The 25,954-nt window shown below is 41.7% G+C and overlaps 1 protein-coding gene across 1 annotated transcript; it reads left to right on the top strand.

Moving 5' to 3' along the window:
* The first annotated feature begins 741 nt into the window (after positions 1 to 741).
* Positions 742 to 25,510, top strand: tshr (thyroid stimulating hormone receptor). Its single transcript, XM_063496550.2, has 10 exons — positions 742 to 911; positions 8,055 to 8,126; positions 8,927 to 9,001; positions 13,768 to 13,842; positions 15,200 to 15,274; positions 15,905 to 15,982; positions 16,577 to 16,645; positions 19,925 to 20,002; positions 22,897 to 23,085; positions 23,451 to 25,510. The coding sequence occupies exons 1-10, from the start codon at positions 742 to 744 to the stop codon at positions 24,904 to 24,906; spliced, it is 2,337 nt and encodes a 778-aa protein (XP_063352620.1). The 3' UTR covers positions 24,907 to 25,510.
* Positions 25,511 to 25,954: the final 444 nt, after the last annotated feature.

The raw sequence follows: 25,954 nt of genomic DNA, 5'->3' as shown, positions 1-25,954 counted from the left end.
CAACTCTGAGGAACGCCGGGAAGTGTAGGCTGCCCGTCATGGAGCAGTGTGGGAATTAATTATTTGAGAACTACATTGTCCAAAGGTGTGTTTTTTGCGCCAGTACTGCCGCCCTCGAGGATAGAAAAGGGGAAAAAAAGAAAGTTTTGTCCATATATATACTGAAAACCATAAGGTGGTATTAAAAAAAAGAATTGTATTAAAAACGTATACATTATACTTTAAGTTGTATTATAATAATAATAGTAATAATAATAATAATAATAAATAGCATTATAATTATTATTATTATTATTATTATTATGTGCTTATAACATAATTACAACGAACAAAAAAGTTGTGTAAAAATGTAGTTTATCTATGAGCAAAACTTTTAAAATTCCTGCAAATCCTAGTCAAGAAGGGGGTGGACTACATTCTGCACAACACCAGACTGTCTCAATAATTTCACCCTCCCCTCCAGCAGCTGAAGAGAACCTCCAAACCCACCAGAGCCGCAGCTGCCCGTCCTACAGCATCCCCAGCTTCACAAAAAACTCCTGTGGCCCGGTAAAGCAAACTCTGCACAACAGTGCAGTGCAGCTCCACTTGGTCACTCTAAGGATTATTCATGAAAAACAGCAAACAGCACAGGCTATTAGGGACAGCTTGACTCAAACTGGTAGAAATTTTTGTGGCTGTGGACTTCAGGGGGACTACCATCGAAACCCAACACTTGCCAGTGTGCAGCAGCACTCCAGCATGCAGGTGATAACGTGCGCATTGTTTACGCTCGTCACCCTCCCTATCAGCACTGCATCTGAGGCTGACTCCTGCCCTGCTGTCTGCGAGTGCTCCGAGTGGAAGACTCTCACTATCTCCTGCTTTGACATTGATATTCTCCCCAGGTTCCCAGCGAGCACGGAGACGCTGTAAGTAGGCGTTCAAAACGCGTCTGTGAAAGTAATCCTGCTGTTTTTTTTGTTTTTTTTCTTCCAAGCACTGTGAATGTAAAGTGTTCCTAACCCCGAGGAAAAATCATTATAATAGCATGAATATTCCAAAGTGCACCCAGGGGATCCTGAGACTGTCTGTGTTGTTAAGTAGTTATTCTTTCATTTTCAAGGTATCATTTTTGTCTGTTATAGCATTACTGTGATCTGCAGTTGTCTGTGTCACTTGTATTTGGCTATTTGTTATTGTAAAGCCTTAAAACATATGAAAAAGAACACTGATATTTTCATTTTTCATGGAGATTCATTTAACAATTACAGGATTAATTGTGAAATAATATGACTCCAATTTAGTAGGTTTTATTTAAAACGACTCAGTTAAGCCACCTTTATAACCTGAAACTATACAAATAATATAAACAGAAAGTCTCAAAACACAAGTAAAAACCTCTCTTGGTTTTATATTAAAATTTTATGCTAGTCAGTTTTAATGTAATATTTGTTTTTTACACTCTGTCTTAAAATAATCACATCTGCACTGGAATATTTGGAAATCACCTTTATGGCTGGATCTCTATTTGCTGACTAGGCTATATGTATACCACATCGAGTGTGCCTTTGTCCATAGTTTCTTTTATTTTGCTCTGGTAAATCAGCTGTATGACCTTTCGAGATAGGAAGAAAAAAGAAATAATCTTGACACCAACGTCTGAGGAGGGTTTGAGCTACCAAAGTACTGACAGCTTTCAGGTTAGGGTCCTGTATGTGAGACCACTGCATGGCACAAAATGTACTGCAGACAACAGAGATGCTCTTTGGTGATAAGAACTGTTTTAGCAATCAATAACAGGCTCATATTTCCTCACATAAATTTGTTCACTTTCTGCTTTGACCTTTAAAATGTGCTTCTGTGTGTATCTTGTATTAATTTACATTGCTAAACCGCCATTGATGATGGTATCATCAATGACAAGAATACTGTTAAAAGCCAACATTCACTCACTTGTTTTCATTTTGCAAAGACAGTGCTTCCTCTAGCATTACTGCCAGCTCAGGCTGCAACTAATCATCATTTTCATTATCAATTTTCTGCGCACTGCTTTTTCTAAAGCTTGTCTTGTCTGTGAAATGGGAAATAAAAGTGGAGTTTACTCCTAATATTTTCTCAGAGACCAATGTGACATCTTTAAATATCTTGCTTTGTCTGGCAAAATCCAAGTTTAGGAGGGAAATGAAGCAAAGCAAAGTTACACTAAAAGCTTTATAGTTTGTTGCAATCATGTGCTGACTGTAAAAAGTTAATAAATAAATAAACTAAAAGTACGATAGTCATCTTGTTATCTGAGAGCCCAACAAAATCTGTCCTGGGAGCCAATGATGTAATTCGTAAGGATCACCTCTGAAAAATGTAGCAGGGCTTTTACATTTCCCAAACTGCTTAAGTAGAGGGTGAAAATTATGCAACAGAGAGCGACCCGTTTGCTGTGGCCTTGACTGATGGAAACACATGCCCCTGAGATGGACTCCATCGCAGATGTGGAAACACTGGAAACATCAGAAAGGGTATTTCCACTGAAATCAGCAAACAGTAACGTTTAATTGTACACGATGTACAGCATTTTACTAATGTTGACCTGGAACATAACCAAGTGGGCATTTTTTTAAATAAAATAATATGCCAGAGACATCAACGGAGAAACATGGTGCTCAAAGAATCTTTGAGATAATTCTGCAACAGCAAAGTGGCAACAGCTTTTTATGACCTTATTTTGGGGTAAAGTCAGCATACTTTTTAGCAGTTTTAATAAGATTTGACAAGTGATTCTATCCAGGTAGTAGCTCTGACCTGGTAAAAACTGAAAGAAAACATTAGTTTAAATATTAATTTTTAGAAACCTACCTCGTTTGTAGAAGGACTTGCGCTGTACTTCAACAGTTACTATACATAATACTTAATAATGACTTAATATACTTTACTGTGCTATAGGTTTTTACTTTGAATGCTTACTATGATTGTCATTTTTGAAGTTTTTCCGCACTTTGTTCTCACAGGTCAGTTGGCTAAAATTCAACAACACTGATGTACTCTCTTTGTCTACCACACGTGTTGGGGCAAGCAAATTATTATAATGTGTCCACTATCATCATATACATATCTTTTTCTTCTTTTTCACCCCAGTACTCACTATATAAATATAATTCTTATCTCTTTCAGTTTCATGCTAATTCTAACATCTATTGCCATTGTTAGTATGGAAATGTTAGCATTTAGGGTAAAGCAGCCTGGTGTAAACACACCTTCTCAGAGTTCTTATCATTTCATGATGGACTTGAAAAATCCACATTTTCTAGTAAGCTATGATATAAAAGGTGATATTTACACATTATAATTTGGTTATTGATTTGATATTTTAAACTGTTCCTCTTTCAACTATCCCAGATGTAGTGTTCACTAAAGCTCAGGAGACGGCTCTGTGCTATGCCGTGATAATCCCCATTCCTCACTTCCAGTTACTAGAGCATCCCTCCATCTCGAAATTCCAAATACTTTGCATTGCCTTCATCAGCACCCATCACATAAAATTACCTCCCCGTCACTGCTTCAATTCATATGTCCACGTGAATCGATGTCCTCAATGTTCTTCACATTCCTGTTCAGTTTGCCCAGCCTAGCACTGCCAGCGCTCCTGATAAAAATATCTGCCAAATAAGCCCAAAATAGACCGGGTATTGAGCGGGATGTTCCAGCAGATGAGGTGTGATAAAGTTTGATTTTCCTATAGCCTAGACAAACACAGAGGAACAAATCCCCCCAATGCCCTCGTCAGGCCAATACTGTCCACTTTTTGCGACTCCATCTAGGTCCAGCTCTGTGTTTATTTTGGCCTTTCGCCTCATGGCTGCTGCCAGAGATGTCTTTCACCATTTGGTTTTCCTTAGAAACTGTCGTGATAGAAATTCAGGAGTTAGACCAATACCATTTACTACATATGTTGCCATTATAACAATGTTATAATAAGGGATGGTACTAAATTTGTATTAATTTTAGGGTCAAAACTCAGTTCAAAGCACTCACATTACATGATTTTGAACTGGGAAATTGGAAGTTAAGAATTAAATATTCGTATATGCTTTTTGAAGCGTAAAAGAGCTTAATGCCAGGAAATTTAGCTTAAAAGCAGAGACCAAAATAGAGCTTTTGTACGGTTTATACAACTAAACCATATCATTATTTATATTATTAATACTTTACAGTCTTAAGTTATAATTGATGAACCTTTGAACTGCTGGTTTACAGACCTTCATTTTACTGGACAGAGTTAAGCTGAAGTCGCTGCGGTATTAATTTAGCCATACAATCTGTTCATCTCTGCCAGAAAGCAATCGAGTGTGTTACTTACTCTTCTCAAGCTTTCCTTTGAGACATTTGTGAAGCTGTGAGCTATGACCTTTTATAAAATGTCCCATTGTGGGTAAAAGCCTTGAAGCTTTCTGTACTAATTTAGCCAATAGCATAAGAGTTTGGTTAAAGATAGTTTTGTGTGGGACAACGTGTTAAAGTTCCCACAAACGAAATGGGACTGCAAAGCAGCCGTCTGAGCGTGTGTGTATGCGAGAGTGCACATGTGGATACTTGGAGTTTAGAGTCCTTTGTGTGTGGAGGTTACTCCGTGTGTCACCGGGACTCTGAGAGGTGGAAAGGAAAAGCACAGGCGTGCTGAGAAGCCTGCCTAGCGTGACACCCGCCTGCGTCTGGACGTTGCATTTAAATACAATATTTACCTTTTACAGCACATTTTTCAAACCCCCCCAAGAGTTCCATTTGCGAATAATTAAGAGGGAAAAACACTTCAATGGAAACGCAGCAGTTCCAGTTCTTCAGAAACCTCAGATTTTTTTTTTTTGATCAGAGTTTAAACATGTGACAAGTCAACGTCTAATAAAACGGCCCCTCACAGTGAAATCCTAATGCCGTTTGCTGAATGGTAACAGATGAGCACCGTGATTAATGCGAGAGGAGAAAAAGCAGGATGTTGAACGTGATGAGATGCGATTAATGGAAACACTGACAATTTAACAGCCATTCATTTCTACCAATGGGTCATGCAATGGAAATTGTTAGTGGTGCATTAATTTCTGCACGTGTTTATGAGAAAACAAATCACTTTTTTAACAGCGCTTCTATCCTTGTCTATTGCAACACGACTGAGCAAGTAAATGTCAGAAAGCAAAAGTGTGCAGTGGACACTCTTGCGTTTTTATAGACCTTTTATTTTTTTAAATGATTCCATCTGGAGAAAGGTTTGTAGCACAATATGTAACAGAGCCTCTCTACCAGCCACCGCACAAAATCAAACATCAAAATGAGACAGAGCTCATAGTAAACACAGCTATGTTGTCAATCGGGCGCTGACACCACTGTGAATTATGTGGCCTCTCCCCACTTCAAAGTCAATTCCCAACCTGTTTGTTTTTTAGGTTTTCTATCCAAAATGACAAATTGGGGTAGTAATTTTCTCCTTAAGCCCTGCAAGATGGCCTCATCGGTCTTCTCCCTGTACTCCTGAGGGAAAATGCATTCTGGTTGGAGTGTGGCGGTGAAACTGCGTGGTTCTGAGCGGGGTGTTTGGTGTCAGGGTCTGCTCTGTGTCGCTGTGTTTGTTTGAGTTTGTCAGAGCGTGTGCAGAGTGCCGTGCGCCCGTGTTTGCAGACTGACAACCCCGCTCCACGTGCGAGCGTGATGCGGACTCATCGGCCAAATCTCAGCCTCTGAATTAGTCTTTTGTTCCCCTGATGAACCAAAGGTGCGTGAAGATGGTGGCTTTGGCTGAGTCATGTTCTTTTCCCCAAATGCCTGTGTACGCTGTTGCTAGTTGAATCAGGATGTGGTGGAACAAACTCTAAATGTGCATCCCATGAGCCTGGAATATAACATGACAGCAACACATGTGGATACCATCTTAATCCCTTTCCTCTATTATTATGTTATGATTCCTAAGTCCACCGCAATAAAGTCTCCAGCAAGGAAAGAAATAACACTTTTTATTTGCAAGGTCAAGTGTCCTTAAAGAAAAGATTGAACATTTTAGGTGATGCTCTGGTGCAAAGATTTAATGATTATTATCACTCATTTATTTCCTATGAAGTGACCAATTAGTTTATTTATGTCAAAAAGGCTAAACTGCACTTTTTAATAACACATTTCATTTACTAGCACATGTCAACACATATCTTGTTTCGCAAAAAATGACAACACCCTATCTATTAATGTGCGTGTTTCTGGACACAAATTAATTAATTTTTTTATATTGTTTTTCGATGTTCCTGGACATAGCCACTGCCCATTTCGTAGTTTTGTTTAAGCCCCAGTCACATAAGGCTAGCGAGCAGTGGGCGACCCCCTGACAATCACTTTGCCGTTTACATTTTTTGGCGTTTACTGATTGCTGAAGGTTGCAAAGAGTTTGTCTTGCCAGGTGGTCTCAACTGGTCTCTAGGTAGTTACCGACTGGTCCCTTAAAATATTTTTTGTATACTTTCTCAATAAATCTAGCCTGCTTGATGAGGTACATCGTGACAGGATGACACGTCCCCTCTGAAGAGTCTCAAAAAGATATGTGCCGCCCGCAGATAGAAAAAAGTCTTCCTGTTGAACTAAATAAGCGTCAAAGTCGTTCTGACTCTACCAAAAACGCAGGACAACCAACATCCATACCAGCACATAGCTTTCTTGTGACGAATTGATGGTTCCATGGTGTAATGGTTAGCACTCTGGACTTTGAATCTAGCAATCTGAGTTCCAATCTCAGTGGGATCTGCTTTGTCTGACTGTGTATGTGATGGATTTGAGTTCAGGTTTTTGTTTCGAGCCCAGCCTGGGTACATTGTTGTAGATAGGCATCCATGCATTGACGTTTAAGTAGAACCATGCAAGATGTTTCGCCATGAATGTTTAAAGATACTTCTTTAATAGGCTAATCATCTTCTGGCTAAAGCCTAAAGGCAAAAAAAGCAAAAAAAAAAAAAAAAAAAAAAAGAGAGAGAGAGAGAGAGAGAGAAAAATTCCCATAATCCCATTCTGAAATTATTTCTTATTTTGAAATATTTTCTTTTAGTGTTTTAAATTTCATTTAAAAGATTCTCTCTTTTACAAAATTAAAAATATATATATTTAAAATGGTTCAGATTCCATTATTTTCCCCATAACATAAAAATTGTTTAACTGTTATTCTTCCACGTGAATCACATACCTTACCAACTTTTTCTAGTTCTCAGTCTTGGTTTTTTATTTCCTAAGAACTTTCCACCTGTTTTCTTCTCCTTCATGACAACTTACCCATTAAATCTCCTGAACTCTAATGTCTCGCACACTACACTTTCTGAAACATCATAAACACACCCAGACATTGTTTGATTTGGTTGCCAGCTTACATTCATGTCCTTGTTTTCCTTTCTGTTCCTTCAGGGGGGATCTGTTTCCTCATTATCTTCAGAGAAAGCTTTCATCTTTTTCTTTTTTTTCCGGAGACCCGTTAGTATTTGGACTTTATTTGTGATATTGCTTTCTTTCCCTCATTGCCTGTATTGTTTGTTTCCTTCTTTCTTTCAACTGAAAAAAATGTTTGTGTTCATATCCCCATATGTAAATAAACTGCTATTTTGGGAAATGCACTCCTGACTTTGCTACTGACAGAAGATGGGATGGAGGGAATAGAAAGGGATAGCAGATGACCATCTCTTTTGTGTATAGTTAGCTAAGTGTCAATACTGGAAAAAATAGAGAAAGACTTCTCTGACTTTTACCACAGGTAACAAAACCACCTTTAAATCACTTGTCCATTATATCTTCTATCATTTTTTTAGTCTTTAAAAAAACTGAAGTGTAAAAATAACCACTAAACCAGGCTTTTGCCTTACATCTCTAATCTTTATGCTAAGCTAATTTGAGCTAACTTAGCTTAGCAAAGTGACATGCTGGCTCTGGCTACTTACTGTAATGCTATTAAATGTCATCTAATCATACAATTACAAAAGAAATTAGTAAAATTGGAATTAAACTTTTTTTTGTGACAAATTAAATATTCATCATTATGGTTTTTTTGTTTGTTTGTTGTTAACCAGGTGGCTTTTTGAGACCAGCCTATCATCTGTGCCAGCGGATGCCTTTGCCAACGTGGTCAACATCTCAAGAATGTGAGTGCCAGGTTATTCCCCTCACACCGAGCCACCCCTTTCCCTTTTGTCTCTCACCCAAGCAGACGATATGCTCTCTGTTTAGTGTCACCGCTGGCTTCTAATCAGAGCTGGAAGAGCTAATGCGTTCCTGCAATAGGAATGTTGGTCCTTCAACCACAGCAGGGCTTGGACATGGCCTAGGTATTCCAGCAGAGACTTTTGGGTGTAGAGGTGGAGTTTTTGTGCTGAGGTAAAATATACACTTGAGCCTCAGCTGCTGAGTTCCACATCTGCGTCCAAGTCATGCATAAAGAAAGACGGATGTGCGGAGGAGAGGTTTTCTATAAGCCTGAACCACACAAAAGTGCACCCGGCCAGCATTTCGACTGACTCTGAACGGGCAGACTTCAGGACAGAAAATCAATAAAATGTCAATTATATTTTCAGATACACAGAGGTGTGTTTCATCAAGTAATTCATAATAACTGTAAAAAAGTAGGTGATTATTTTCAGAGCATGCAGCTGAGTGACTGATGACTAAGTAATCTATATGGGAGGTGCATGCCTGTAAAATTACCCACGACTTTGGAGGCTTTACACAAGGTGGACTTATAAATTCAGGAAAGACTTTCAGGCTTTAGGATGATTTTTAGAACCACAAACTCATTTGTGAAAACATGTCTTATGTTTCCCCCCTCCTAACACGACCACAGTACCTTCATTCTTTAAAGTCACGTGCTACAAAGAAGTCGTTATGTTTATATTACACAGACAATTTGTCCGATAGATTTAGTTTAAGCTTTGTTTATTTCTCGTAGATATATATCTGTGGACACGACGCTGCAGAGGCTGGAGAAGCACTCGTTTTACAGCCTGAGGAAAATTACCCACATGTGAGTAACTAAAGGAAAAGGGCACACTCTTTATTGATCTTTATTGATCAAGCTGTTCCATTTGCTCTCTCTTGGGAGAAAAAACTGCTTAATTTTGAACCTTGCCAGCAGCAAATGAAAGCAGGGAAAGACATTAGGAGCTTATTTCTCCCTTTCACACTGCTCGCCACTTGTAATCAGAGCGCTTTTGCCAGTTCATGAGGCTAAAGAAATAACCCTGTTGTGGGAATACTAAATGCAGATTAGATAAACAATTCAATTCAATGAAATAACTCATTATTTTGGATGCATTTGGTGAGCTACTACTGAGTTCGCTCTAATAAGATGTTAGAGCACAGAGGCTAAACAGCAGCCAGTGTTTGGCTTCTCTGCTCTTTTTCTTCATGCTCCAGCTCTCGCTGAAGCAGCTCAGGGGAAAAAGTCTAGCAAGGTGCACTCTATTCTCAATTATGGGATAGAGATTTATGGCTGAGTCTCTTGGTTGGACCACACACTTTCCAGCAGAACACCTCCCAGCACTTCATATATTACTGCAAGACTTCCTGCTCATGTGAATGATTTGTTCCAAGGTATAGCATCCTGTAACACAGGAGCTTGTGCACATGCCAATTTGTTTCCACTCTTAAAAAACGCGGGCGTGTGCAGTCGTTTGAGACGGAAATAATGATTAACAGCTAGAAAAGTTAATTCGACATGATTTGATCCATCGTTTGGATGTCTTTTCTATCCGAGTTCTCCCATTCTTTCCTTATTAGCTGTTGAAATCCAGATATCAAAACACAGACAGAAGTAATAATTCAAGCTGCTAGCTGAGGGTTGTATGTGTGTTCTGGGAGTGTATTTTGGATCTCTGGGGCCTATTTGCCGCTGATTGGTGTGGTGTAGTGCCATCCATAAGATAATAGCATCTCTCTCAGGTTTCCTTCAGGGTCAGACACAAATTAATGCTCTGCTTCCTGTTGGCTGCTCGAGGCCGACAGCAGCTGTGGATCAAGGACTTGCCATTGGAGCTAAGAATTCAGAGGGGGTTGGATAAAGTTTCACTTGTGCCACCATAAAATGAAACTACCAGTGTGATGAATACTTGGTTTTTTAGGGAGGTAAAAATGTTGAAATCTCTCAACGCTACCCTCGAACTATACTGCTCATATGTAAACTTTCAGGTTGCTTCAGTCTGGATATGACTTTTTTATGAAAGTGTAAACTCTTGTTTGGCACAAACAAAACATAGGTATTTACCACATAAAGGCTAAAGCTGTGCTAATCAGTATTTTTATTTGAACTATGGTCTAAACCAGGGGTGGGCAATCTCAATCCACGAGGGCCGGTGTCCCTGCAGGTTTTAGATCTCACCTTGGGTCAACACACCTGAATCACATGATTAGTTCGTTACCAGGCCTCTGGAGAACTTCAGGACATGTTGAGGAGCTAATTTAGCCATTTAAATCAGCTGTGTTGGTTCGAGGACACATCTAAAACCTGCAGGGACACCGGCCCTCGTGGACTGAGATTGCCCACCCCTGGTCTAAACTCACTGAACTAGAATGCTTTAGCTCACTGCTCTGGCTCATCGTGTGCCTCATGTACAGCTACAGAACTGTGCAAAAGTCCCGAGCCATCCTTCATTCCTTTATATTTTGGTTCCAAGGAGCAGGACTTTGTTGTAAGTTTTAATAGTGTCTTGAGCAATAGTTCTTCAAGCTTTCTTTCAGTGCCTTTCTTTGGACATTGGCTGCTTTTTAAATAATTTTCAGTCCAGTCCTTGTACCTATGAAATCATTCAAGCATAACAAAGGCACCTAACTTAAGGGATAAACCAGTGTTGTGTCTACACATAACAGACTTAGCAAGGAAGTCTAAGGAGCTTGGAAAGAAAATCGTCTGGACTTCTTTAAGTTGCTTGAAGACGTTTCACCTCTCATCGAAGAAGCTCTACATTGGAGAAACCAAACAGCCACTTCATAAACGCATGGCACAACACGAAAGAGCCACCTCCACGGGACGAGACTCGACTGTCCATCTGCATCTAAAGGTCAAAGGTCACTCTTTTGAGGATACCAATGTTCACATTTTGGACAGAGAGGACAGATGGTTTGAAAGAGGAGTGAAAGAGGCCATTTATGCCCACTGTGAGCGACCATCTTTGAACAGAGGCGGTGGTTTACGACACCAACTGTCTGCCATCTATAATCCAGTTTTGAGATCCTTCCCAGACGCCTTAATGCCCACACACATCCTGGGCCATGATAGGGTGGGGCCAGGTTTCACAATGAGCTCACCCGAAACCCTGGCTGATCACCCGTTTTCACACCTTGGCTCATGTGATTAGGTAGACGATCATTAGGGGGCCCTTTGTCCCTCTTGGGGGGGATACTACTACAGGGCTTAAATCTGGGACTCTCCACTATTTGACCCTAGAACTGAAGAAGCTTCTCGGATGAGAGGTGAAACGTCTTCAAGCAACCTAAAGAAGTCCAGATGCTTTTCTTTCCAAGCTCCTTAGACTACGATGACCTGGATGACTGAGAACCTTCACAGAGACTCAATAATAATAATAATGGATTGCATTTATATAGCGCTTTTCGAGAAACCTCAAAGCACTTTACATTTCCACTATTCATTCACTCTCACATTCACACACTGGTGGAGGCGAGCTGCCCTGGGGCAGACTGACAGAAGCGAGGCTGCCATATCGCGCCATCGGCCCCTCTGGCCAACACCAGTAGGTGAAGTGTCTTGCCCAAGGACACAACGACCGCGACTGTCCAAACCAGGGCTCGAACCGACAACCTTCCGATTACAAGACGAACTACCAACTCTCGAGCCACGACCGCCCCACAGCCACGACCGCCCCACTCAGCAAGGAAGTGATTTTAAATTGTATCTTTGTTACTAGCAGCCTGTCAGAAAAATGTTTCATTGGTTCTCGTTTCTTTAGCTGAATCTATGAAAAATGTCTGATAGGCATAAAATAGTATGTTTCCACCAACAAGGGGATTTCCAATGAAAACATGTGCCATGTGGCATAGTGTATCTTCAAAAATGTAAAAAAAAAAATGTAAGGAACCGGGGCAAATGGAGTACAAAGAAAGTGTCAGGCCTAAAACACTTTTACAGCTGATGAACAGTATCTGAAAGTCATGTCCTTAAGAAAACAGCAAAGACCTGACCCAGGACCTGAGAGATACATCTGGCCCTTCAGCTGTCAGCGAATCTACTGTTCGCCAAAGCCACATTAGAAATAATCTCAGTGGAAGGGTGGCTGTCAAGAAGCCATTCTTAAGGAGGGGAAACATGGAGAAAATGAGGCGCTATGCCAAATTACACAAGAACTAGACTGAAAACCAAAGAATTCCTCTCCTGACTTGAAAATCATTTTGATTTTGCCTTATATACTATTTTTATATTTACATTTGCACATGTAAATAAATCACTACACCTATTTCCCATTTTCCTAGCAAAATATAAAGAAAGGAGGTGTGGCAGTACAGCATAAGACATAGAGAAACACAGATGGTATAATCAGATCTGTACCATGATTGAGTATTTTTGATCCTCAAAGTCTGGCTTGTTCGACTAGTGTATGAACTGCATGCCATGATTGAGCACAGTTTAAAGGGTGGGCTAGGGTACAGTATGTATCCCTCAGTCTGGGGTTAAGAAAAGACAGGGGGAAGAGCAGCGGGGGAAATTCTGGGAACCAAAAAACAGAATACAAGTGAATAAAAAAAAACAAAAAAAAACCATTTTGTCAGTGTATTGCAGGTTAACTGAGAAATTACGGTGATAATTTGTAAATGTAGTATTTATAGTTTGTGTTGGTGCCCCCAAGTGGCCAAGAAAAAAATAAAAATCAATGTGTTTGTCTTTAAAGTGACCAGGATAACACCTCTTTCTCTTCTCTTGGTTTAAAATGTCATTTTCTCCGTGTGTCCTTTATTTTTATGTACAGGGCAGACATGTTTCCCCTCTGTCATGATTGTGCCGTTTACCTTGGCTATGTAAACCCAGTTCTAGTTTTTACTTAGGCTCGATGCAACAGCGCAAATTGCACGGCTGACATCACCCGCCAAAGACGCTATGGCTGAACAAAGAAAAGAGGACCACCCACAGAAACACAAACTTTATCGACCAGTAATCCAAGTAAAAAGAAATCAAATCCCCGACCGTGCTGTTTGGTGCATATTTTGGAGTTCAAAGGATAATAAGAAAGACTCTGACTCTTCAGCTTACCTGGTTTCCTCGCCCCACTGAAGTGCTGCCACTCATCAGTTTAGTAGCCAACTTAACAGACTATGGAAAAGTTGTATTTGCTTATTTAACTGCCTCCGATATTTTGCTGTAAGCCCCGAGTTTCTACACAACAGCACTGGGAAGATGAACCTCATCTACCCGGGAACTTTCAATGAGGTTTGCCAGGTGTGTGAAGAAAAGCCAGGATACACGTTCCAGATCACCTCCTGGCCTCAGACAGCAGTGAGAAGAGTTCAGTGCAGCACAGGGCGCACCAGAGTAAACACACTAATGAAACACTAATTGGACTTTACTTCCGATCCTGGCTGTCTGCACCAAGTTTCCCTTCTCTTGCTCACTGGCATCCACCTTGCTCTGTTCCCTCAGCAGGTCTGAAGATTGTAAAGCGCGTGTGTTTCTGAATCATCATGGCGTCGACACACCTTCGTTTTCTACTTATGCTCTGCATTCGTTTGGATTCAAAGGTGAGCACATTGGCAGCAGCTGACACCTCTCCGTGTTTGCTCTTTCAGTGAGATTCGGAACGCGAAAAGTCTGACCTACATTGACCCAGAAGCCTTTAAACATCTCCCAGAGCTCAAGTACCTGTAAGTATCTTTAGAACAGGTCTTTAAAAACATCAACATTAGAATGAAGTCAAAACATGTGGGGGGGGGGGTCATTTAAGACATTTTTCCTTTCAGGAGGCCAACGTTTAGCAGTTTGACATGATGTCTTTATTCAGGGTTAGCTGTTAAAAAGCCCATTGCCTCTACTTGGCTATTAAAAGCTTATATTTTAAGGACTGTTTATATTAAATGATACAGTCTGTCTTTTCTTTCCTCTCACTTTATGATGCATTTATAATGAATTCAGCAGAGAGTCAATAATGAGAGTAGCATGCATTGCACTTTTAAAGTGGACATATAATGGTTTTCTTTATTTTCTGTCATACATAGTAGACTAGTGAAAGCTCATATGGCCCAAATGTTCAAATAATGAGGTTTGCACCTGTCACAGTAATCCCTGCGAGGTCAGGGTGCTCTAATCACTGTTTCACAGGGTTGTTTTCTGCTCTTGGCGCTGACATCAGTGAGAGTGGATATCTAAAATATGATCATCTCAGGCACACAGCCCTGTTTGTATTAAAATCATAGATAGTATAAAAGATGGACATAGCTACTGTGACTTCACCAATTGGTTTCTGAAGTCACGTGTTTCTACCATCACCATTTTCAGTGCAGAAAGCGGGATGTGATGAAGAAGGGAACGTCTGACTGTGAAACTGCACGCTCATTGGCTAATTACTTGTGATTGACAACTTGTGCACCAATGAGCGTGTGGCTTCATACCTCAGATAATCTTATATTTTGAATGACTGAAATTTATAAAACAGACTTAACTTTTTATCAATGTTAAAAAATTGTATCCAGTAAGTGTCAGAATAACAACATTAGATCCACTTCAAAGATAAGGTGACTAATGCCGGCCAACAGCAGCTAACAGTGGAAAGGTTCCCAATATCCTCAACAACTCCCGTCATCGAAGTAAGTTACTAATCGTTTCGTATCAGAGTCCTTTCATAAAGTTTTACAGCCTCCTCCTGAGCAAATAGACATATTGACAGCTGAGGTAAACAGTGGACATCTAGTGGTGAGATTTTACACACTGTAACTTTAAGGCATTTCCACATTGGCATCGTTTTTCTGACCCGGAAGCTACATCAGTGTTTTATACTGTCTGTAGTTTCAGTCTGTGGGTAGCGAGGGGCAGTTAGGAAGCTAAAATGAGCCATTTCAGACAGAGAGTAAAATAAATGGTTTCACCAAAGCACAAAAATCTAGTATCAAGGATGCAAAAACACTATTAGAGTCCAGGAAGTGGATAACGAGCATAATAGGTCCCCTTTAAAGGTGGCCTCTGTGATCAATTACTGATGAATGTAACCTTCTCTGTGCCATTCAGGGGGATTTTCAATACTGGCCTCACTTTCTTCCCTGATTTGAGCAACATCCACTCTAACGACATGAACTTCATCCTGTAAGTTGCTTCTTAAAACTCCTACTTTGAACATCAACACAACTGATTACTATAATATGGTAAATCAATAAGACTTAGAAGGATACTTGGCCATTATCTCGCCTCTCTTTGCTACATTGTTGACAGAATAATGTAGTGTTTTTATTCTGAAAAGTTAGCATCTCATGGTTCGTGATTATCGTTTCTGTGTCAAAGCAGAAAGAATGAAAAGACTGATAATGCTCCTTTGTATTTCACAAAACAAGGCTGGGCAAGTCATTTGGAACACAACCCAGCGGGAATAATGGGAAGCGTGGCCACGATTTTGTGAAATTCTACCACTTTTCTTTGGATTTTTTTTTTGTAAGTTACTGACATACAAAATTTGCCAAGTCCTGTGTGTGTGTGTGTGCTCGTATCTTATCTGCCTCCCTGGCGTTGTTTAAAATGAGCTCCATCCACAGTCTCATCTCTCTTTGTGCTCACCCACTCAGTCAGCTCCTTTATTTCCTAAATCTAATTTTCCTACCCAGCTGTAACACTTGCGAAACAATCATCAACACCACATTTCTCCCCATGCCACTTTCCAGTGAAAGGCATTTATTTACAACACCACTTCATTTCCTGCCCGTTCTCCATCTTCCTTCGCAGGGAAATTGTTGATCAGCCCTACATCACCGAGATCCCAGCCAACGCGTTCTGTGGCATCACCAGCGAAGTGCTGACAGTGTGAGCTATATGAACCGCACTCACAGGGGGGCGGGGGGACCACACGCAGATACACATATATGCTTTGTATTAAAAAAGCTCAATCGCACACCTGATGCAAATTCATACTAATATGTTACGCTTGCATGTAGCCTATAGCAGAAAAACTCTGTAACATTGGTTTCATCCAAGCAAAAACCTTAAAATAGCCACCAGAGGAAATGGGGGCCGTCCAAAATGACCTCACTTTAAAAACATGTCCTCACCCTGACCTCACTCGAGCTGACAAAGATAGCAAAAACAAGTACAACAGGACAATCACTCTCAACCGCCCACTGACGGGCAATCACATGCATGCGGTTGGATTTGGGAATGAGGGAAGTGAGGTAAATGTTGGGTTTAAGAACCGCTAAATTGCACAGACAGACAAGTCTCACCATAAAAAGTGAAACAAGTAGGCCCCACTCATCTGTCACTGGTGCAGAGGAGCGGATGAAGGATCAACATGTGGAAAGTATTTTCATTCACCAGCTTGGTTATTAAACCGAAGGAGACAAGTCCTGATGAGTGCCTTCTCCTTTTTTCTCGATGTTACTATTTATTCCTTTGTTCCAGCATGCTGTATGGAAACGGCTTCAGATCCGTACGACATCATGCCTTCAACGGGACAAAGTTAGATCAAGTGTAAGTATTTCTGGCGACTGAACACCACGCTGAAGTAAAACTGGTATGACTGGTTATAGAGCTGGGAATTTTGGGAAATGTGCTTTTTTTTCCCATGCCTTCCAGACTTTAATAGTGAATGGTAAGGTAAATATGAAGCTACAGCCAACGCAGTAAAGAACGGAAAGAGTAAGAAAGAAACGGCTTGTCTGCCAGGTTTTAAATTTAAACTGTCCCATTTAAACTTTATAAAAGCTGAAGAGAAACAACAACAGGTGCTGTTTTACCAGCGGTACTGTTTCATTTGTTTCCTTCTGTTTCCAGCCTTTAGGCCAAATTCAAGCTAAGATAACCGGCTGCTGGCTTGAGGTTCACTGGCACCTGTTTGGGGAGAGTGTAGTTTTTGCCCCTACGTATTCTAGTTTTTACTAGTTTTGAGGAGGATACACTCGATGCATGTGTGTGATAGTAACTGCTCAAAAGGTATCTTGAGTCAGGGTTGGTACTGTGAGACAGATGACTCTCATAGTGCAATATTTCTTTTTTAACCTTTCCGTGTGAAATGCACATTTCAAAATAAAAGAAAATACAGCCTCTGTCTCATCTCGATATTGCCATCTCTTCTGCTTGTACTGAAGGCACTGTTGCGAATGATACCTTCAATTTCATTGCTTAGCAACAAGCTCCACCAGCAGCTGTATCCATCTCCTTATCAGACACGACTCATCTGAACCTATGAGGTTGATTTCCAGGTGCCTCCACACTGGGGTTTTTTTTTAAACTCCTTCCAAGAACTGTTTAGCTGAAGCAGCTTTCACATTAGTTTCTCCTGCTAGTTTTTTTTTTCATCAGGTGGCTTTATGTGGTTTTCACCACACAAAGTGATCAGTTTAACCTCTTTAAAAAAGGCTATCCTGGGTGCTGGTTTATCTCGCTGGGATGAGCAGGCGACCATGTGCCGCATGTCTTCCTCTCTCCCTCTGCTTTCCTGTCACTCTTCACTGTATCTCTCAAAAAGGCCAAAGAATTGTTATCCTTCTCACTCTTAGTCAGGGCCTTTTATGTGCACTGATATAGTAAACTGGAGTTGTATTTATTAATATCTGTGCTGCTACAGTAATAATGTTCCCACCACAGTGCCATGTGTTATGGTGAGACATTGAAACGACAGCAGGAAATCACTCAATCCCGCACGCACAACATGACTGAATGGTTAGCGTCATTTCTCACAGGAAACAGAGACAATGACTGAAACAGTTACATGAACATGTCCATCTGAGATAATATCCTGAAAAAAAGATATTTTGTTGAATGTGCACTTTTCTTAAGGTTAGCCATCGTCTGCTTTCTAAGTGAACCCCTCATTAAATGAGAAGAACAATTTAACAAGAAAAAAAAACTTTTAAAGAGAGTGGGGTTCTTCCTGTGGGCCCGGTCCCTGGACCCTGGTTGTCCTAGCTGTGCCTTGGCTCCTGTGGTGCTGTGGGCTCCTCTTCCTGGCTGTCCAGGATGAGCTGTCTGGTCCCTGCTGGGTGTCAGTGGGCCTTCCTGCATGTTTTGGGCTCGACACCCTGGTGTCCACTGCAGCTTGGTGTTCCCTGTATGTTTTGGTCCTCTGGGGTCTCTGGGCTCCCGATTTAGGTGGCCCTATTCGGAGTGGGGATGTCCTCACAGCATGGACCGCCACAATCCATGCTGTTGTTTTCTCTTAGTTCTCTGTTTTTGCTTGAGGGTTTGGGTTTCTGGATTTCATTGTGCTGCATTTGGTTTTCATGAAGATAGATGGTTTTTGGGTGGGATGTTGGTGAGGACTTTGCACACATGGTCACAAGAGGGGAAAAAGGCCTTAAGATGTATCTGAAGAATACAAGGTGACGGATGTCTCAACCTGTAGCTGGTGGCGCATATGACATCATCGTGCTATCTGTTTCACCTGTCGGATTGGAAGACCTGTCAGCACTTTACTGAAGCCCAAAGAAAGAAAAACGAAGAAACAAAGGGATACGGGTTTGGACCTTAGATGTGATGGTTAAAGGGATAAAAGGTCTAGGAATTCATTAATGCTGATAGATAACCAAACATCCCTAACTCTGTGTTAGACCTCTGTGTTTACACAGAGTTAACAGGCACTGGAAACACTGGAACGCCACCAGCCATCCAACCCACTACAAAAGGTTGTAGTGGGTTGGATGAACAGCTGTTAGTGTGTTAGGCAAAGAAACAACAGTGATTACTTAAATTATTACTAAAATATTGAGAAGCTAAAGAAACCTTCTTAACTCTGACCAACAAAGCAAAAAAACTTTTCCCAAAAACTTTTCCCATCACTTTCAGACACTATCACACTGAATAATCAAAACAATGTTTTAAGAGCTTTTTTTAAAATTCTTTTTTATCGTATCTGGGTAACTATCTGTCACTGGGGCCCTGAAACCAGGCAGTTTATTGGCCCTCTATTTTCCCACAAATTAGATTATGCAGCATTTTGCCTGGGTTAAACACTTTCTGACATCTGGGATGTCTATTTCCTTACCCAAAATTGCACTACAGAAGGATCATAGTTGGGCCTTCTCATATGCACTCAAAAAGTCCAGCTCTTGATTAGCAAGGAGGAGCTCTCATAGGGAAATATGTTTCCAAATGTGTCTATCAGGAAGTCTGCATTAAGAGTGGCCTTCTCCTAAATACTCAGTGACACGAGTCCTCAGGCTTGTAGAAATCTATTTCATGCTCCTGCATTCAATAACCTCATAAATCACCGAGCAGAGAAAAGGTAACGATATCGCCTTTTCCCTCCTTGTCGCAACATGTTTTCTGCTTTTCACCTCTGGTCCAGAATCCTGCATAGTCAGGATATGAGATATTAATGATATTAATCTAAGACCCCTCTCCTCTTTTACAACACCTACACTCAAGTCCAGGTCCTTATAACAGCCCAATTAAGCCATTGGTCGGTAACTAGTGAGTCTTACCACACGGGTGTTTGTGTTGGCGCCTGATCTGCGCTGAGGGGAGAACTGATCCCAGCACAGCCTGACCAAGACAAACACATCCCTCACATGTCTATTATTCTTATTAGATTTAAGGGATTCAGGGAGATGTGCACAAGGGTGAGAAGTAGGTACCGTCAAACCGTATACTTTCGAATTTGAATCAACAATGCAAGTGAGACGTTTTCTGTGATGTTTTGACCCTAAAGACAAGAGAAATATGACCCCGCACCTCACCTTTGTCAGTCTGACTTAAATCTGCAGGTTTTCTTTGTCTCGAAAAAACTTAATTTTGTGCTTTCCTGTGCAGCGACCTTCACAGGAATAAGTATTTAACCGAGATGGATGACAGATGTTTTGCGGGAACCATCAGCGGCCCCATTCTCCTGTGAGTACCTGAAAATTTGAGCCACTCTCATCAACTCCTTGTACTTCTACACACTTATATATTTTTTTTATTATTGCATATTATTTTATTGCATATTGATAACATAGACTGTATATAAAAGATGGACATGACGTCAGCCATTTATTTCTGGTCTCCAGATTCTTCTAAATGACCAATATTTATATTTTTGCTGTTGTCGTGTTGGTTTGTCGAAGCCAAAAGTGAGAATATTTGTAAAGGAGGGAGTGTAAATACCACAAACACAGTCGAGAAATGTACTTCAATTATTCAAATTAGCAAAGGCAAAATAAGAAAAGCACAATCAGCTACAGCAGCCCTATTATTAAAGCAGCCTCACCTCTACTTTTAAGCCTTACATCACTCCCACCCCTGCAGTTGTTGCTAAAGGGGAAATGAGGTGTAGATAAAAATCCCAGAGTTGATTCTGTTCATCTGGACGTAGAGTTTTCAGTGGGAGAAATGTTTCATCACTCATCCAAGTGACTTCTTCAGTCTGAAATCTTTTTGGGATTTCCTTACCTGAATGATTGAGCATGCATCAAGATATATAAAAAGTTTTGACTTCTTCTCTGTTCCTGTGTTAGCGCTGATGTAGAGGTTTTGTCTGCCACCTGCACCATAACGATGAGCATAAATGGAATCAAAGCGACCACGCTGCAGGCACACTGGGGACTTCAGAGAGCTGTGCATAAACAAATACCTGCAAATCGCAATGAACTAAATCAGTGTTGTCAAGTAGATGGGGCCAAAACTCCTCTACAGCAATGTGAAAGACTGATAAAGTCATACAGAAAATGGTTACCTTTCATTTTTAAAGGTGATTCTACCAGCTCCTGAATCGCAGAGTCTACGTAGTTTTTCGCACTTTTCTTCTGTTTCTGGATAAATAATGACATATCCTGATACTGAAACTTTTAGAACTGGAGATAATGTTAACAGACCTCTCTGCACTGAATCACACTTGTTATTAATCTCTGCACTTTCTGTTTTATATGGCTGTAGGTTTTAAAACATGAAAAGACAGAACAGAACAAAGATTAGAAAATACACCTGCAGCAAACCGTTTTGAGGGATATTTAGCACTAGCCCTGTTTAGGAAGTTACTGACGGTAAGTCCAGTTAGAGTTCAGCAATGTGCTCATTCACAATGCGTAGACTAGATGAGACATGTCTGTGAAACAGGACAGAGGAAAAATCGTTCCTCCACAGCTGTGCCTTTCACAGGAAACCTGACACGCATTGTGTGCGAGCATGTGATGGAGAGACTTCCGACGTTTCTCCGATAATGTTTTCTTTTTTGCTGTGACCTCATATACAAGGACATTTGATGCAAACACCTTTAACCAAAGCTATCCGGTTGCTGTTGTGGCTCGGCTCTAGCTGCTAAGTGTCTGGTAAGGTAAACTGGTTTTGTGTGCAGGTATTCTTCCTCTATTCCACTGAGGAACATGTCCTGAGTTAGGTCACCTCCATGAGGTCATGAGCGAAACATCTGGAAATGACAAAATCAGACCAACACTCTCAGGGTCTGCGCTGCTCTTTTGTTATTGTTTCTTTTTCTTAAAACGGCGTTTCACAACGAGCCCCACGAGAGAGCGAGAGACCAGAGGACAGAGAGGAGTGGAGAGCAAATGGACTAAAAAAAGAACAAATGAACTCTTAGAAAACATCTGATTTAATTAAATTAATCGATGACTTGGAGCAATGTAGGGTTAGGAAACTACAGCAAAACGGAGCTTGGACTCTACTTGGCCCGTGGAGGGGGGGCGTGTGCAGCACTGTAGGTTGGAATGTCCTGATAACAGGATCACGCAGGATGTTGGTGAAATTGTCAATTCCCTGGATGTCTTCGTCCCGAGGAGGTTGAGCTGGCTTTGGCATGACAGCTGAGTGCGAGAAATACCGCGTGTAATTACTTAAAGATGACGGGCTAAGGAGTTCACTCTAGGAAACAGATGGAGGGTGTTGTTTAATCCATCCGTGAGCTCGCTGGTCTCATCATGTCTAGCTTTTTTTTTCTGGGTTGCTCAAAGTATGTCTGTTCCAAAGTCTGGACTTGAAAGTCACCGAGTGTTGTTCTTTCACTTTGTGAGATTAAAGTATTGTGCTTGGTATTATTTTAGCATGCTTATGTTATGGGATACAGATTTTTTTAACTGCATGTTATCAGCTGCATCACAGACGTAGCCTGATTTGCAGCCTCTGAGCTCACAATGTGTTATTTGGTAATTCCATTTTGAAAGTGTTATCCAAGACGCGGCTGCATCACCTCTCGAGTAATCTCATAGCCCCACAGATGTGTGGGATTTTTGTGGGAGAAAACAATGTTTAAATCCCATATTTTCCACAGACTGTGGACCTAATGTAAATTCCAGCAAAGAAAAGCAGCAGCAGAGTGGAAATATAGCAAATATTTGAGATATCGAAGGTACCTTTGAAAACAGAGCCCACCATTGGGCAAGAGCATTTGTTTGGCCTTCTCCCCAATTGTTTCTGAATCGTCTGTGCTGTGTGACTGACTTGCATCCCTCACACTCTCCCATCATGACCAGTCTGCCACTAATAAGGTCAAAAATCAAAATCAAAATCTATGGCGATCCCTTCGATACACCCAAGTGTTAAATCTCCTCTGTAAGCCTCTTTGCAACCCACCTACACCTTAGTTCCTCCTTTTCATGTCGTGTCTGTTGTAATCAGTGCCAAATCTTTTGTCTTGCTGCTTATTTCTCCATCTTGTGCATGTGGAAAGCTGAGGAGGTCCGAGAATATAGCGTGCCAACAAATAGAAATTACTGCAGATGGAAATAACCATTTTCTTTTGGCTAATGATTCTGGCCGAAATTGAGGTCTTTTATTCCCCACCTGTCTTTCAGAGACGTGTCCCAAACAGGGATCACCTCCCTGCCAACCACAGGGATGGACTCTGTCCGGGAGCTGAAGGCACGTGATGCCTGGGCCCTCAAGAAACTGCCACCCATCAAGACCTTTAAGCACCTCACCGTCGCCAACCTGACGTACCCGAGCCACTGCTGCGGCTTCAAAAACCTTAAAAAGAAGCGAGGGTGCGTTTCGTCAGTTCTTATTTTTTGTAGCTGGTGAAGTGGAGTGTAGAAGGCAGCATGAAAAATGTAGTCCTTGAGTTTCGTGTATTTGGATGATCCGCCACAGCGAGCGGCAGCAGCTGCACTTGCATGATGTAGATGTTGGCAGGGATTGAATCAACTCTCCTGACGTGTTTACCTATAATTCATTACAGTGCTTCCATAATTAGTGTCACTCACTGCTGTTATTGTAGGAATGAGGTCGAGCCAGACTAGTAATGGCTCTCAAAACAGGATTCCCTTTTCCTTCAAGTGGATATAAAGATGACTGCATCATTATTTTATGGGCTCAATGTTCTGTGCGTTTGTCTGCATGTGTTTTTCAGCTTTTTGGAGTACATCATCTGCAACCTTACTGCTTTGTACGACCAGCATCAAAAGCGCTCCGTGGGGCCCCTGCGCATGCCTTCCCTCCAGGGGGACAGTGTTGTGGAAACACTCCCGGACCGGGAGCTAAAAGACGGGGGTCACAGAGAGTCCCAGCAAGATTGGAAGAGCGGTGACTTCCACGGCAGCCTGCACTACCACGCCTACTTTGGAGGCCACCCAGATGAGGATGTGGGTTTCGGAGAGACCCTAAAGAACCCCCAGGAGGACAACAGTCAGGAGTTTGACAGTCGTTACGACTATGTGGTGTGCGAGGAGGGAGAGGAGGTGGCGTGCGCACCGGCGCCCGATGAGTTCAATCCTTGTGAGGACATAATGGGTTTTGGCTTCCTGAGGGTGTCTGTGTGGTTTGTGAGCTTGCTGGCTGTTCTGGGAAACGTGGTGGTGCTCCTGGTGCTCCTCACCAGCCACTACAAGCTCTCAGTCTCCCGGTTCCTCATGTGTCACCTGGCCTTTGCAGATCTGTGCATGGGGATTTACCTGCTGCTCATCGCCTCTGTAGACCTCCATACGCGAGCCGAATACTTCAACCACGCTATAGACTGGCAGACGGGCCCCGGCTGTGGACTTGCTGGGTTTTTCACAGTCTTCGCCAGCGAGCTGTCCGTCTACACGTTGACGGCGATCACTCTGGAGAGGTGGTACGCCATCACCTTTGCCATGCGGCTGGATCGCAAGCTGCACCTGCACCACGCAGCGGCTGTCATGCTAGGTGGCTGGGTCTTCTGCATCCTCCTGGCCTTGCTCCCACTGGTCGGCGTGAGCAGTTACCAGAAGGTCAGCATCTGCCTCCCCATGGACACCGAGTCCGCAGCGGCTCAGATCTACATCATGTCAGTGCTCGTCCTCAACATCTTAGCATTTTTCATCATCTGTGCTTGCTACTTCAAGATCTACTGCACGGTGCATAACCCTCACTACCACTCCGGATCCAAGGATACCAACATTGCCAAGCGCATGGCTGTCCTCATCTTCACTGACTTCTTGTGCATGGCACCAATTTCCTTCTACGCCATATCAGCCGTGCTGGACCGGCCGCTCATCACCGTGTCCAACTCCAAGATTTTATTGGTGCTCTTCTACCCGCTCAATTCCTGTGCCAACCCGTTCCTCTATGCCATCTTCACTAAAGCCTTCAGGGGAGACATATTCATCCTTCTCAGTAAGGTGGGCCTGTGTCAGCAGCGAGCACAGCTGTTCAGAGGCCAGACGGTCTCGTCAAAGGGCAGCAGCGGGACATCTCAGATAAGGAGAGACAAGGATAAAAGTCGCAAAGGAGGGAGCATAGGCCAGGAAGAAGTGCCTATCCACCTGAAAAGCTCCGCAGGACATACCTACCACCAAGCAATCAGCCAACAGAAGAATCCCGAAGAGAGCCAGAGGTTGGACACATGAGGCCGGCTCAAGGCAGTAACATAAGACAGGCTCAGGTGAGAGAGGAGAGACCTTGAAGTGTTCGGATATTTAACAGACAGCTCCAGTATCCTGTATCTGCTTCAGCTTTCAGGCTGAGTTCAGCTGTTTTCACAATTTCGCCTGTGATGATTTTATGGTTCCAGTTGTTGGAGAATATCAAGTGTCACTGAAATACGAGCCTGACTTCATCTCACTTATAGTCCTTTGCAGAATAGAGATCATTTTAAGGGGAAAAATGGCAGGATTAACACTCATTTATATGTTTTCAGCATCTTAATTATACTTTGAGGCTGATACCAAATGTGTGGCACAGTCTGGCACTGAGACAGGGAAATATTACTCATTATCTGACGTACTTCAGCTTCCAGTGACACGAAGCTCTTTCTGAGGAACTCTGTTTATATGTGATTATCGTGTTCAAGGACAGCCTGCTGGCTCAGTGCCGTTCAACAGTGGAAACTAAACCCAGTTTGTAAAAAAACTAATTTTTAAATCCATTTTATTAATACCTCTGTATATACTATAAATATATGAGGGCATTTAGAACAGAACATACCCTATTGCTATTTTTTTGCATTTCTTGTCTAACTACATTTGGTGATTACAGTAATTTACTGTGAAGTGTTTTTACAAAAAGTGCATTTATTTGCATATAGCAACAACAAATTGATCTATCACTTAATTAGATTTATAAAATATCTGTTTACTTTTGCTCCATGTGTGATTTACTTTAACATCACCAAATGTTCGGTGGCTAACTCATTCAGAAACCCCCTCCAAAAAACTAACATCTCACATCGAACCGTGTGATCCAAAAACAAGACCTATTTGGATTATTGGCAGTTTCTGCAAATCACACACTGGTATGTTAATCACTAATGCATACTGTTAAAGCTGTGTGTCTCCTTTGGAATGTCGTGGTTGTTTTTCCAGCGTTATCGTGGTATTTTTCCATCCCTGTGTGGAAACCAGTGACTTCTACAATCAGCGGAGAGCTTAAAGCTAGCATACCTGAGACCCATGTGAA

Source organism: Pelmatolapia mariae, linkage group LG15, assembly GCF_036321145.2.
Source record: "Pelmatolapia mariae isolate MD_Pm_ZW linkage group LG15, Pm_UMD_F_2, whole genome shotgun sequence".
Lineage (NCBI taxonomy): Eukaryota > Metazoa > Chordata > Actinopteri > Cichliformes > Cichlidae > Pelmatolapia > Pelmatolapia mariae.
The sequence above is the reverse complement of the archived record's forward strand: the minus strand, read 5'-3'. Positions and strand labels throughout refer to the sequence as shown.